General features: G+C 39.2%; 2 protein-coding genes across 2 annotated transcripts in view; one reads left to right on the forward strand and one right to left on the reverse strand.

Moving 5' to 3' along the window:
* Window positions 1-11,617, reverse strand: part of LOC114657820 (E3 ubiquitin-protein ligase RNF166) — a 77,939-nt gene extending 66,322 nt beyond the window's left edge. The window contains exon 1 of the mRNA XM_028809743.2: window positions 11,225-11,617. Within this exon, the coding sequence (XP_028665576.1) occupies window positions 11,225-11,382 (158 nt within the window). The 5' untranslated portion in view covers window positions 11,383-11,617. The remainder of the gene's footprint in view (window positions 1-11,224) is intronic.
* Window positions 11,618-11,731: 114 nt separating this feature from the next.
* ctu2 (cytosolic thiouridylase subunit 2 homolog (S. pombe)) overlaps window positions 11,732-12,860 on the forward strand; it is a 46,109-nt gene continuing 44,980 nt past the window's right edge. The window contains exons 1-2 of the mRNA XM_028809741.2: window positions 11,732-12,177; window positions 12,695-12,769. Of these exons, the coding sequence (XP_028665574.2) occupies window positions 12,119-12,177; window positions 12,695-12,769 (134 nt within the window). The 5' untranslated portion in view covers window positions 11,732-12,118. The remainder of the gene's footprint in view (window positions 12,178-12,694; window positions 12,770-12,860) is intronic.

Consider the following 12,860-nt stretch of genomic DNA (forward strand, 5'->3'; position numbering starts at 1 on the left):
CAAACACAGCAAAGGCCGTAACACCAGATGGAGTTAGTCCTTGAGTTCTTAAGGCCTATGCCAACAAATTTTGTGGTATCCTCTGTCACCTGTTCAGTCAGTTCCTAAGAGGCCAGAAAGTGCAACTAGTGTGGAAAACATTCTGCATTGTTTGTGTTCCAAAGAAGGCAGGCACCTCTTGATGTAAATGACTACAGACTAGTTGCACTTATGTCTGGCATCATGAAGACCTTAAAGGGGCTGGTGCTTTATATACAGTGGGGCAAAAAAGTATTTAGTCAGCCACCAATTGTGCAAGTTCTCCCACTTAAAAAGATGAGAGAGGCCTGTAATTTTCACCATAGGTATACCTCAACTATGAGAGACAAAATGAGAAAAAAAATCCAGAAAATCACATTGTCTGATTTTTGAAGAATTTATTTGCAAATTATGGTGGAAAAAAAAGTATTTGGTCAATAACAAAAGTTCATCTCAATACTTTGTTATATTCCCTTTGTTGGCAATGACAGAGGTCAAACGTTTTCTGTAAGTCTTCACAAGGTTTTCACACAGTGTTGCTGGTATTTTGGCCCATTCCTCCATGCAGATCTCCTCTAGAGCAGTGATGTTTTGGGGCTGTCGCTGGGCAACACGGACTTTCAACTCCCTCCAAAGATTTTCTATGGGGTTGAGATCTGGAGACTAGCTAGGCCACTCCAGGACCTTGAAATGCTTCTTACGAAGTCACTCTTTCGTTACCAGGGTGGTGTGTTTGGGATCATTGTCATGCTGAAAGACCCAGCCACTTTTCATCTTCAATGCCCTTGCTGATGGAAGGAGGTTTTCACTCAAAATCTGATGATACATGGCCCCATTCATTCTTTCCTTTACACGGATCAGTCGTCCTGGTCCCTTTGCAGAAAAACAGCCCCAAAGCATGATGTTTCCACCCCCATGCTTTACAGTAGGTATGGTGTTCTTTGGATGCAACTCAGCATTCTTTCTCCTCCAAACACGCCGAGTAGAGTTTTTTTTCATCTGACCATATGACATTCTCCCAATCCTCTTCTGGATCATCCAAATGCTCTCTAGCAAACTTCAGACGGGCCTGCACATGTACTGGCTTAAGCAGGGGGACACTTCTGGCACTGCAGGATTTGAGTCCCTGGCGGCGTAGTGTGTTACTGATGATAGCCTTTGTTACTTTGGTCCCAGCTCTCTGCAGGTCATTCACTAGGTCCCCCCGTGTGGTTCTGGGATTTTGCTCACCGTTCTTGTGATCATTTTGACCCCACGGGGTGAGATCTTGCGTGGAGCCCCAGATCGAGGGAGATTATCAGTGGTCTTGTATGTCTTCCATTTTCTAATACTTGCTCCCACAGTCGATTTCTTCACACCAAGCTGCTTACCTATTGCAGATTCAGTCTTCCCAGCCTGGTGCAGGTCTACAATTTTGTTTCTGGTGTCCTTTGACAGCTCTTTGGTCTTGGCCATAGTGGAGTTTGGAGTGTGACTGTTTGAGGTTGTGGACAGGTGTCTTTTATATTGATAACGAGTTCAAACAGGTGCCATTAATACAGGTAATGAGTGGAGGACAGAGGAGCCTCTTACAGGAGAAGTTACAGGTCTGTGAGAGCCAGAAATCTTGCTTGTTTGTAGGTGACCAAATACTTATTTTCCACCATAATTTGCAAATAAATTCTTTAAAAATCAGACAATGTGATTTTCTGGATTTTTTTTCTCATTTTATCTCTCATAGTTGAGGTATACCTATGATGAAAATTACAGGCCTCTCTCATCTTTTTAAGTGGGAGAATTTGCACAATTGGTGGCTGACTAAATACTTTTTTGCCCCACTGTATTAGACCAACTGCAGTTTGCCTACTGCAGTTGTCTATCATGTCTACAAGGTCTATTTTCAACTGGACAAAGTTGGCAGCCCTGTGAAGATTATGTTTTTAATTTCTCCAGTGGCTTGAATGCCATCCACACATCCCTGTTAAGGGGGTAAGTTCAGAGATATGCACGTGGATGTGTCTATAGTGTCCTAGATAATGGACTATCTGTCAAGCAGACCGCAATTTGTGAGGCTCATGGACTGTGTTTCTGATATGGATGTGAGCAACAATGAAGTGCTACAAGGAATAATCTTTTCTATTAACTCTGTACACCTTAGACTAAATATAACAACCGGTCATGTCACTTGCAGAAATTCTCCGATTTTTCTGCACTTATTGGGTGTATCAATAAAGGGGGATGAGACAGAGTATAGGAGTAAAGTGGGGAACTTTGTTTCTTGGTATAGAAAGAACTATCTGCAACCTAACATCAGCAAACCATGATTTTTCAAGACACATCAATAAGCCTCTATGACCTGTCACTATTCATGAACTGGATGTAGAGGGGGTGAACTCCTAGAAGTAATTGGGGGGGGGGGGGGCGGGGGTCCCACATCAATGACATGTTGGATTGGTCTCTTAACACAGAGGAACTATATAAGAAAGGGCAGAGCATGCTTTTTTTTCTTAGGAGACTGCATTCCTTTAAAGTAGGTTGTAACATCCTTCACATTGTCTATACCTTTGTGATGGCCTGTGCGATTTTTCTATGCTGTGGTGTGCTTAGCTGGTAAAACAAGTTAATTAAAAGAGAAAGTTTCATTATGGGATTCACTCTGGACCCCCTGGAGATAGCAATGAAGAAAAGAGTTAAAACAAAACTGAGTGACATTATAAACAATGCCACACAAAAAACTTTCAGCCAATGAATTATTCAGAAGAAGTGTGTCAGGAAAACACTACTGGGGCTCCTTTATACCAACAGGAATATACCTTATAATACCTCACTGGGACTTTAACTGCTAATTCACAAGTTTTCTTTCTTTTTAATTATCTTCCTTTTAGTCAATTTGGTGTGTTTTCAGACCATCTGATGTGTGTATATTTATTGTGTATTCATCTATTTAAATAGTTTCTGTAAAAAGCCAAATTATCTTCCAGGGAACAAAGTTTCATCTCTCTATCGAAATTATCCAAATGCATGGACAATCAGTGATTATTTAGGAATTCAGCACTTACACCTCTAGATTTGTAAATAAATAACTTTTATAATTTCATATATATCAAGTGTATTTTGATCAATATATTACATTATACATATTTATATATATATATATATTTATATATATATATATATATATATATATATATTTTATATACACACACATGCAAACACACAGGGCTGCAACAACTAACTGCCATAATTGATAATGATCAATTATTAAAAACGTTGGCAACAATCTCTTTCATCAAGTAACTGGTTACGTCATTAGGCCGAGTATGTTGTACCATGCAACTGCATCACTACTTCATTCAGTTGTGAACGGTTTTGAAAAAAGGCAGATGGTAAGCAAGTGCCGGAAAAGACAGTGTGACCTAAGAGTTTAGGAGCATTTTACTCTGAACACAGGGAAAAAAAGTGAGCTGCAAAATGTGCAAGTCTGACCTCGTATGGCATGAGTGTACAACGGAGATGCACAAACATTTAAATAGGAAACACACTTGAAGACTCATCATCATCCCAGTAAGCTGAATGTTACCTCAGCATTATGTGACACAGATATATGAATGCAGTGTTTGCTAGGCTAGGCATAATGACATGACTTTCACTGTCCAGCCATCTAAAATGCGAATAAAACACTAGTATATGAGACAGACTTTCATGATAATCAACTAAAAATACGTGTCATTAGCCACTAGCTAGTAAATGTTCAGACTTTCACTTGCCATATTTTGTTTTTTTTGATGTGGTCACTCTGCTAAACTAGTAAGCCCGCGATTCGCCAGCGAATCGGATATCCAAGAATGGCAATCAGTTTCTGTTCCATCCGATATCTGGACGGATGACATATCATGGAGGGTGGGTGCGTCTGGGGACATGTCATTTAATTACACACGCATATCTGTAGTAAAGCGGTCTCGTTTTGTGGAGACGTGATTCCATTGCCTTCGCTGACACCGACCGCTGGCAGAGTGGAGCACAGCAAGTTCAGCCCTGTGTCCATATCCAGTTTACGCCGTGTAGTTTGGATGTCTGGGGCTTCCGTACTGTAATACTGTAATGTGATTCACATATGCGCTGAATCCTCTCGTTTTTGTTTTCTCTATCATGGAGGGTGGGTGCGTCTGGGGACATGTCATTTAATTACACACGCACATCTGTAGTAAAGCGGTCCCGTTTTGTGGAGACGCGATTCCGTTGCCTTTGCTGACATGGACCGCTGGCAGAGTGGAGCACAGCAAGTTCAGCCCTGCGTCCATATCCGGTTTACGCCGTGTGATGCGCTGCAGTGCAGCAATGCGCCTCGATGTGCCCAGCGCCCTGCGTCCATATCCGGTTTACAACCTTCGGTTAGTAAGATGGACTAAGGTGCAAACACATCATTAAGTGTGTGTGTGTTTACAAAAAATGGCTATGAAAAAATGTAAGTGCCTGTAAAAGCAAAATACTTTTTTTTTCAGTCTCATTTGCAAAGGAAATCAAAAACCCCACAACTCATCAACCATGATATATTGCTCATTCTGAGGACTATTCGGCTATTGGAATTCAACTGGCTCATACACAATCTGGAGGAAGAAGTGATAATGTGCAAGTACTGCTGCAGCAATCCTGGTGTAGCCAGTAAAACAGATTTTATGGCACAATCACAAAGTTTCAAACCTGAAAACCTAACAGCACACTCTCAATAGCAAATGATATGCAGCAAGCAGGCTGCGACAGTGTTTTGGCTGCAAGCAAATGTGTCAAAAAATCTGCGGTAGTAAAAAGGTTTCTAAACACACACACACAAAAAAAAAGATGATGCCAAAAGATATGAACTTTCAGTTCAAATAAACTCAGCATACTACTTAGCAAAGAAAGAGCGGAGTTTCACACAAATGAAACCACTTGTTTTGCTGCAAAAGGAAAGTAGTCTGGACATTTCCCCAACATATGATAACCATGTTTGTTGTGCTGAATCAAGTTCAAACAATATTGAAGACTTACAAAAAAAAATTTAAACTAATAAAGTCATGAGGCTGCAACAGATTCTTCGGTGGTGAAATATTATCCATATTACTAACCGAGAATGGTAAACCGGATGGACGCAGGGACATCCGGCCATGGGACGTAGCCGCAAAAGACGTACTGCGCAAGCGCCCCCACAAAACCCCCCTTCCAAGCAACGGAAACCGGATGCAAAGCAACATAAAATAAGAAATGAGGCGCCCATAGCACACAGAAAAAAGGAGTCAGACGTGAAACGGAACATACACAAAGAAGAGAATTGAGACCCATGACACACAAATGAGGCAACGCCCCCTAGCACAAAAAAAAAAAAAAAAGAAGTCAGACGCGAGCGCCACACAAACCCATTGGACACAAAACGGGACAGACTACGGACATAGAACACGAAACATACACAAAAAGCAGGATTCGGACCCACGACCACACTAACATAAATAAGAAATGAGACACAAAGCACCATTACTAAACGAACCGTCCGTATTAAATATACGTCATCTGAACACATTCAAATTATGCAGCATAGGTCGATCTCATTACACTGATGCACTATTAACCGTTCAACCACAGAAAAGGCTCCATATTAACAGTGAGTGCGATCCTCCTTATTACTTATCCATATTTAGACACCTGCTAAACGATTGCGCCACTTAGCTGACAACGCGTTCAATAATGAGTCCACTATTCATGAAAATTCATTGGGATTAATGAATGTCATTTGCAATCATTGCCATTCACTTAACTTCCCTGAAGAAACAACTGGCAATACAAGTAATGAATTTACACGTTATTGTCAAAAGGATCAAATTTGACTGCCTCCTTTACATTCATATCCTGCATATCTACAGAAGCTTCTAACTGACGAAGTACCTGAAAGTAAAAACTTTATGAACTGCATTACATCCTACAATAGTTCATTTGCTTTTGCACGTTATTGTCAAAAGGATCAAATTTGACTGCCTCCTTTACATTCATATCCTGCATATCTACAGAAGCTTCTAACTGACGAAGTACCTGAAAGTAAAAACTTTATGAACTGCATTACATCCTACAATAGTTCATTTGCTTTTGCATCTAATGGCATCCACTCACTTACTCAACACCATTGATAAACTTCTACAAACGTGGATGATTAATAATATTCCCTTTGGAGGAAAGGTACTTTTATTAGGAGGAGATTTTACACAGTGCTTAGCTATTGTTTCACATGTCATGCGCTCGGCTATTCTTCAGTCCACCTTAAAATACGCAGACAATTGGCATTGCTTTCAAAAGAGTTACGGACATATTTGGAACAACAATCTCATTACACCAAATACCCCTTTTAACACAACGAACTATATTCTGTCCAAAAAATATTAATGTTGATCACATTAATAACCAGGTCATTTCATTACTTCCTGGAGTGGCACAGCTCGGACCCACGACCACACTAACATAAATAAGAAATGAGACACAAAGCCCCATTACTGAACGAACTGTCCGTATTAAATATACATCATCTGAACACATTCATATTATGCAGCATAGGTCGATCTCATTACACTGATGCACTATTAACCGTTCAACCACAGAAAAGGCTCCATATTAACAGTGAGTACGATCCTCCTTATTACTTATCCATATTTCTAACGCTGAAGAACAAACAAGTCATGAATTCACGCTCACGGGTACAAAACGACACGGCTCGAGTGACAGGACCAAACACACGAACCCGCATGAAAAAAAAAATACATGTCGGACGACTAACCGACATACAAAAACGGGCAAGGCTCAATACAAACAATTAACGCCATAAACTGCAACGGGCTTCTCACACAGCACAGGCAAATCGATTACAGCTCCAGAATAGCACGTCCCAAATCCTGCACATACAACGACGTGCCTCTCAAACGGCACAGACAAAACATACACGTCAAGGACATCAACGACAGACACCTGCTAAACGATTGCGCCAGTTAGCTCACAACGCGATCAATAATGAGTCCACTATTCATGAAAATTCATTGGGGTTAATGGATGTCATTTGCAATCATTGTCATTCACTTAACTTCCCTAAACAAACAACTGGCAATACAAGTAATGAATTTACACGTTATTGTCAGAAGGGTCAAATTTGACTGCCTCCTTTACATTCATATCCTGCATATCTACAGAAGCTTCTAACTAACGCAGTACCTGAAAGTAAAAACTTTATGAACTGCATTAGATCCTACAATAGTTCATTTGCTTTTGCATCTAATGGCATCCAGTCACTTACTCAACACCATTCATAAACTTCTACAAACGTTGATGAATAATAATATTCCCTTTGGAAGAAAGGAACTTTTATTAGGAGGAGATTTTACACAGTGCTTAGCTATTGTTCCACATGCCATGCGCTCGGCTATTGTTCAATCCACCTTAAAATACGCAGACAATTAGCATTGCTTTCAAAAGAGTTACGGAGATATTTCGAACAACAATCTCATTACACCAAATACCCCTTTTAACACAACGAACTATATTATGTCCAAAAAATATTAATGTTGATCACATTAATAACCAGGTCATTTCATTACTTCCTGGAGTGGCACAGCTCTTTCTAAGCTCTGACAAAGTTGACTCTGATGACGACAATGACCATCTTAATTTCCCCTTAGAATATTTGAACACTATTAACCCAGCCGGATTACCACAACACAATCTTAGCCTTAAAAATGGAACAATAATCATGCTATTAAGAAACCTTAACACTAAACAGGGTTTATGCAATGGTACACGTTTAGTCGTCAGCACCATGCTACACAATGTTATTAAAGCAACAATACTGTTCTAATTCCTACAATTACCTTACAACTTCTGACCTGGAATTACCTTTTACACTTAAACGGCGACAGTTCCCCATTAGACCTGCCTTGACCATAACCATCAACAAATCACAAGGACAAACCATACACAAACTTAGCATCTACCTCTCTGAGCCCGTTTTTGGACATGGACAACTTTATTTGCTTCCTATATGCGTCATCTACACCTTCACACTATGCTATATCTCATTCATACATCACACTCTTTGTAAATTCACAACACCAGGGGTTGGCGAGCGAAGCGAGCAGGGGGCGGAGCCCCCTAGTTGTGGTCAGATATTTAAATGATGCTTTACCAGTAAACGGTCTCTTTTTACAGAAACTGAAAAAAATAACATTTATTACATGTTTTATTTTGAAGTGTTGGTTTTATGTGATTCTGAATACATACGTCAAACTGTGAGAGTAGTTAATTTATTAAAAACTGTTGTGTTTAAAGGAAATGTGTGTGTGTTCATTGCACAACCAGAGTCATAAGTGCTACCAAGTGTTTTATTTATTTATTTTCAATGTATTATTATATAAATGTATAAAAACCCATGTTTTGTTTAAAATATCTATAAATCATTTATTTGTAAAAAATATATTTCTGAAAAATTTACACAAACCTGTTTAATTGGTGAAAGGTTCCATTTAATACACTTCATGTGTTTAGTTGATTGATTGACAAAATAATTGCCAGACTGTTTATTAAAATAATCACCAGTTGCAGCACTAATATACACACAGTCTATAAAAAAAAAGTATATATTCAGTGGTACTACAAAGGCAGTGGCCACAGCTCAATAACTTTCAGCTCCAATCTGTAACTATCTTTGCAAAGCAAATACTGCTGTTTCTCAAGTTCTGTGCATAAAACATAAGATAAGGGCTGTTTGACAAAACTATGCACCACAGCACCCTTATCATCAAGGGTTTCACAAGGCAAATGAAAGCAATAAACATTGTAACTTCCCTAAGGTGTGCATTTTGTTAACTAAGAAATACGATGCCACCCAAAACCAAAAAGAAGAAAGAAAATACTGCAGCAGCAGGGTAAGCTTAACTGTAAGTAGTTTTACAAAAATGGCAATGCTGTTAAAATTTCACAAAATGGACACTTCCAATAAACACACAAGAAAAATAAAAAACATTCTTGATTAATAATGCGGCACTCTAAAACAGTTATAAAAATAACATAAGTCAGGTTACATTTGCCTAGAGATGTATCTTTATATGTATGCCAACAATTACAGGGCATATTCCTAGATCAGCTTTACCAATTCTCTGAAAATTCTGAGGCAATTCATGGCTGCAAAGAAGAGTTGTTTATTCCAGCAGCAACGTGTGGAAGGCTAGAAACAATCCTCACTCTCACTGATAAATGTGCAACTTTGAGTAAGCAATGAATCAACACCTGCCATCTTTGAGACAGGGAGAAAGGCTCACGTGGACACAAGGTTATTGTGTGAACCCAACACTGACAGTGCCAGGGCAGGTTTCAAATCAGGTCTTGTGCTGCTCCAGCTACTAATGTAGATCTCTAATTTACACTGACATACTGATAAAATACGATTGATTAAAAACCTTTGAGAGAATTATTTAAAACAACTTTGTAAATGCCCTTAAAGCTTATTTTATAGAAAATCCAGAAAAAAATGATTTTGTTTTGCATAGAAAAGATAAGACATTTCTTTATAGAAACATTGTAAGAGTATAACTAAACTTAGGCTGGGCAGAACAGTTTGTTTGTACACAGATACAATTTAAAAAATCAATTAAAAACCACTCAGGAAATAGTTAAAAACAACTTCGTACATGCCTTGCCTTTAAAACTTCCTCAATAGAAAATCCAGAATATTTTGATTTAATAAAATGAAAATTATAATTTTTTTTCTTAGAGATGCACTTTAAGAGTCTAGTTAAACTTAAGCTGTACATAACAGCTTGTTGGTTATGCAAAGAATTTTGAGCTTTTCATCGTGTATTTGCTTTACATATGCAATCGTGGTACAACGAAATTTTCGCTTGTCTATTAACTCGCGTGCAAAGACGGAACTGCTGACCTTCAATACACTAAAATAACTGTAAACCTAATAACTGTACAAATAACAGGTATCCCAATGTTGTTTAAAACTAAATATTTCATTAAGGTGCGACATGAAAAAAATATTAAACGCAAACTAACAGTTCCTTGTACATGACATCCGTTTTTTTTGTTTGTTTCTGAATTTTGCACAGTCCAGCCAGATAGATTAGCTTTCCTTCGTGCAGCGGATCATACGGCTGGCTTGGTAACAACTGGTATTCTTCAGACACTTACTAATTCAAACCCCCTTACCGCGTTAGACCCGACTAATTAAAAAAGTTGATTTTACATAAAATAAGCCTTCTTTCTCTCCCCCCCATGAGACCTTAGCAAGCACAACAACCCCTCCTCCTGGTGTCGAACGATGACAAGCAGCTCGTGATCGTCCGCACTTCTACCATTGCCAACAAATGGGCTCATCTTTGCCTTGCTGTACATGATCACCTATTGATAAGTTTTTTTTTAACTTCTCCGAAAAAATAACACACATTATGTATAGCTGTCCCCTGTTTATCCTTAATAAAAAAAAAATCGGACCTCTATTGCAGGGTTGTCCAGGTACATAGATACTTTCCAGTCTGATCTACGACGACACACCGTCCAATAAACACTGATACAAATCGGTACAATGCAACTGAGCTGAGCAGGGATTCCCTGCGGCGTGTGCGTGCCTAGGATACATTCGAACGAGATCTTAAGAGCAACACTCTGTTTCTCCCCCCAGTCCTTTGTGTTCTGTAGAATTACACGAATATACTGCTTCTAACCGATTTCAAAATAACTGCACACTAATCCTAAAAAACGTCTTTTAGAAAAAAGGATTTTTCGCCTAAAAGACCCTCCTCCCTCTCGTATCTAGCATTATTGTGAAACTCCGTGGGGTATTAATTGTATACCAATGGGCAGGTTCCTCAAGAACAACAAACAACACCCCAACTTGAACACAATCCGATCTTCCCTTGCTGAAACTACAGGTGACAGACAAGCGCACTCAACACAACTGCAATTAAACGGGCTGTAAAACGGTCCCATAAGATATGTGCGCACCACATCCGTACGGCCAGCGTCAGTCCAGCGGCTTGCGTTAAGTTTGCATCCTCTTTGTCACACCAGCTGCCACATATCCACGCTGCACCTTTCTGCCCGTTATTTTTCCCAAACGAACACTCCATTTGCACGCAAACGGGTCTTCTTTTCTTCCATAGTTAGAACGACGATTAACATTATCTTACGTATTTATTCGAGTTGTTTGTTTCTCACTCACGTGTGTCCGCAGTTTCCGATGCTGACGGGTTTGTGGTAGACCTCCAGGCAGATGGGGCAGGAAAATTGGCTTTCCAGACTGTCTCCCGTTGTTGCCCCGTTCGTTTGCTGTTGTTTCTGTTGGACACCCGATACAAAACTGCGGAACATCGCCATCATGAAAGCGGAACAACACAGAGACGATCAAAACAGAATACCAACCGCGTCTCCCTCTCCCCCGCTCGATGTATGTGTCAAAGTGTGTGAGCAGGATAGATAGTGAGGGGGGAGGGGCGGATGAGAATAAACATTAGACACGACATCAGCGCAGCGACCGACAGAGGTAGCGCCAACATTGAAGGGCGGAAGTACACATTCCTTTACGGAGCCAGATAGTAGGGAAGTGTAGTATTCTTCATAACTATTACAATTAAACCCAACAGAGTGAAACACTACAGTACCCAGAAAACACTAAAAATAGAACGTCACGGTCAAAGGCTCGAGAAAGCGTTTCCAATCCATAACATAGCACCGTGACTGAGGCGTTCTAAGGAGTGGAGTTACTTCTTGTTAAGTTAAAAGCCAAAAGATCCAGTAAATGAGTGTATGATGCCACATCTAATCTAAAATACAGGTGACATTTCTAACGGCAAAAGCTGCAGAACGTTTAGCTTCGGCAAGACTGTTGTGGTTATTGTCCCCAAAGAATAAGGACGCTGGGCATTTGTGTAGTACGTCATTGGGAAGCGCGAAAGAGTTGAAAGCTGACAAAACACGTTTTGCGATAGAGCAACTCGCAGCCTACAAGCTGCTGTAGCACCTGAAGTGACGGTTTGCTGGTTTTGAATATCTGGTCAATTTTAAATAGTGTAGTTACTTTGCATGCATTTTTTGTCTGTTAAATTTATTTTTCGCCATGTGTGACTTGGATGAGGGGAGTAATGAAGACAGCATGGGAAGAGACAGTGTTAAAAGGTAAAAAAAAACTCAAACATTTACAGTAATGTGAACCAATGCTTTAGTTTTTTTCGGACACCTGTTCAAATTCACATTTATTGTCCGTTTGAGACTGTTATTTGTTAAATGCCGGCTAAGTGTCTGTTGTGTTTATTTGTTCTGATATCTAAAACTATTAAAATATATTAATCTGCTTGTACATGTAAATTATTAAATACTAACGATATATGATTTGCAAACTTAATTCCAAAAAAGTCGGCTGGTAAGTGAAACGCGTAAAACAAGTTTTTAAATCCTCCATGACCAGTATTCAATTGAAGACAGTAAAACAACATTAAATGGCAAGTTAATTTTTTCCCCCTAAATATAGGCTCATTCCCTATTTATTAATGGCAACACGTTACAAAAAAAGCAGGACGTTAGATATTGGATATTAGGTTCCTCTTTGATTTGATAGTAATACAGCCTTTTATAACATGATCTTCTTGGCCTAAAATTACGGATATTTCTTGACAGATTTATGTTTATTTTTCAGGATTTCATCGAAGTGCATGAAATGTAAAGAAAGTCCTGCCTTGCTGATTATTAGAGTTGGAGATGCTTTTTGTCGGTACCGTATGTTTCTATTTCTGTGTTGTTTGAATTTTGTAAAATCATTGTTTTGAATTTTGTAAGTTCATATGTGATAAAAACATGTTTGT

Source organism: Erpetoichthys calabaricus, chromosome 9 (assembly GCF_900747795.2).
Source record: "Erpetoichthys calabaricus chromosome 9, fErpCal1.3, whole genome shotgun sequence".
Taxonomy (NCBI): Eukaryota; Metazoa; Chordata; class Cladistia; order Polypteriformes; family Polypteridae; genus Erpetoichthys; species Erpetoichthys calabaricus.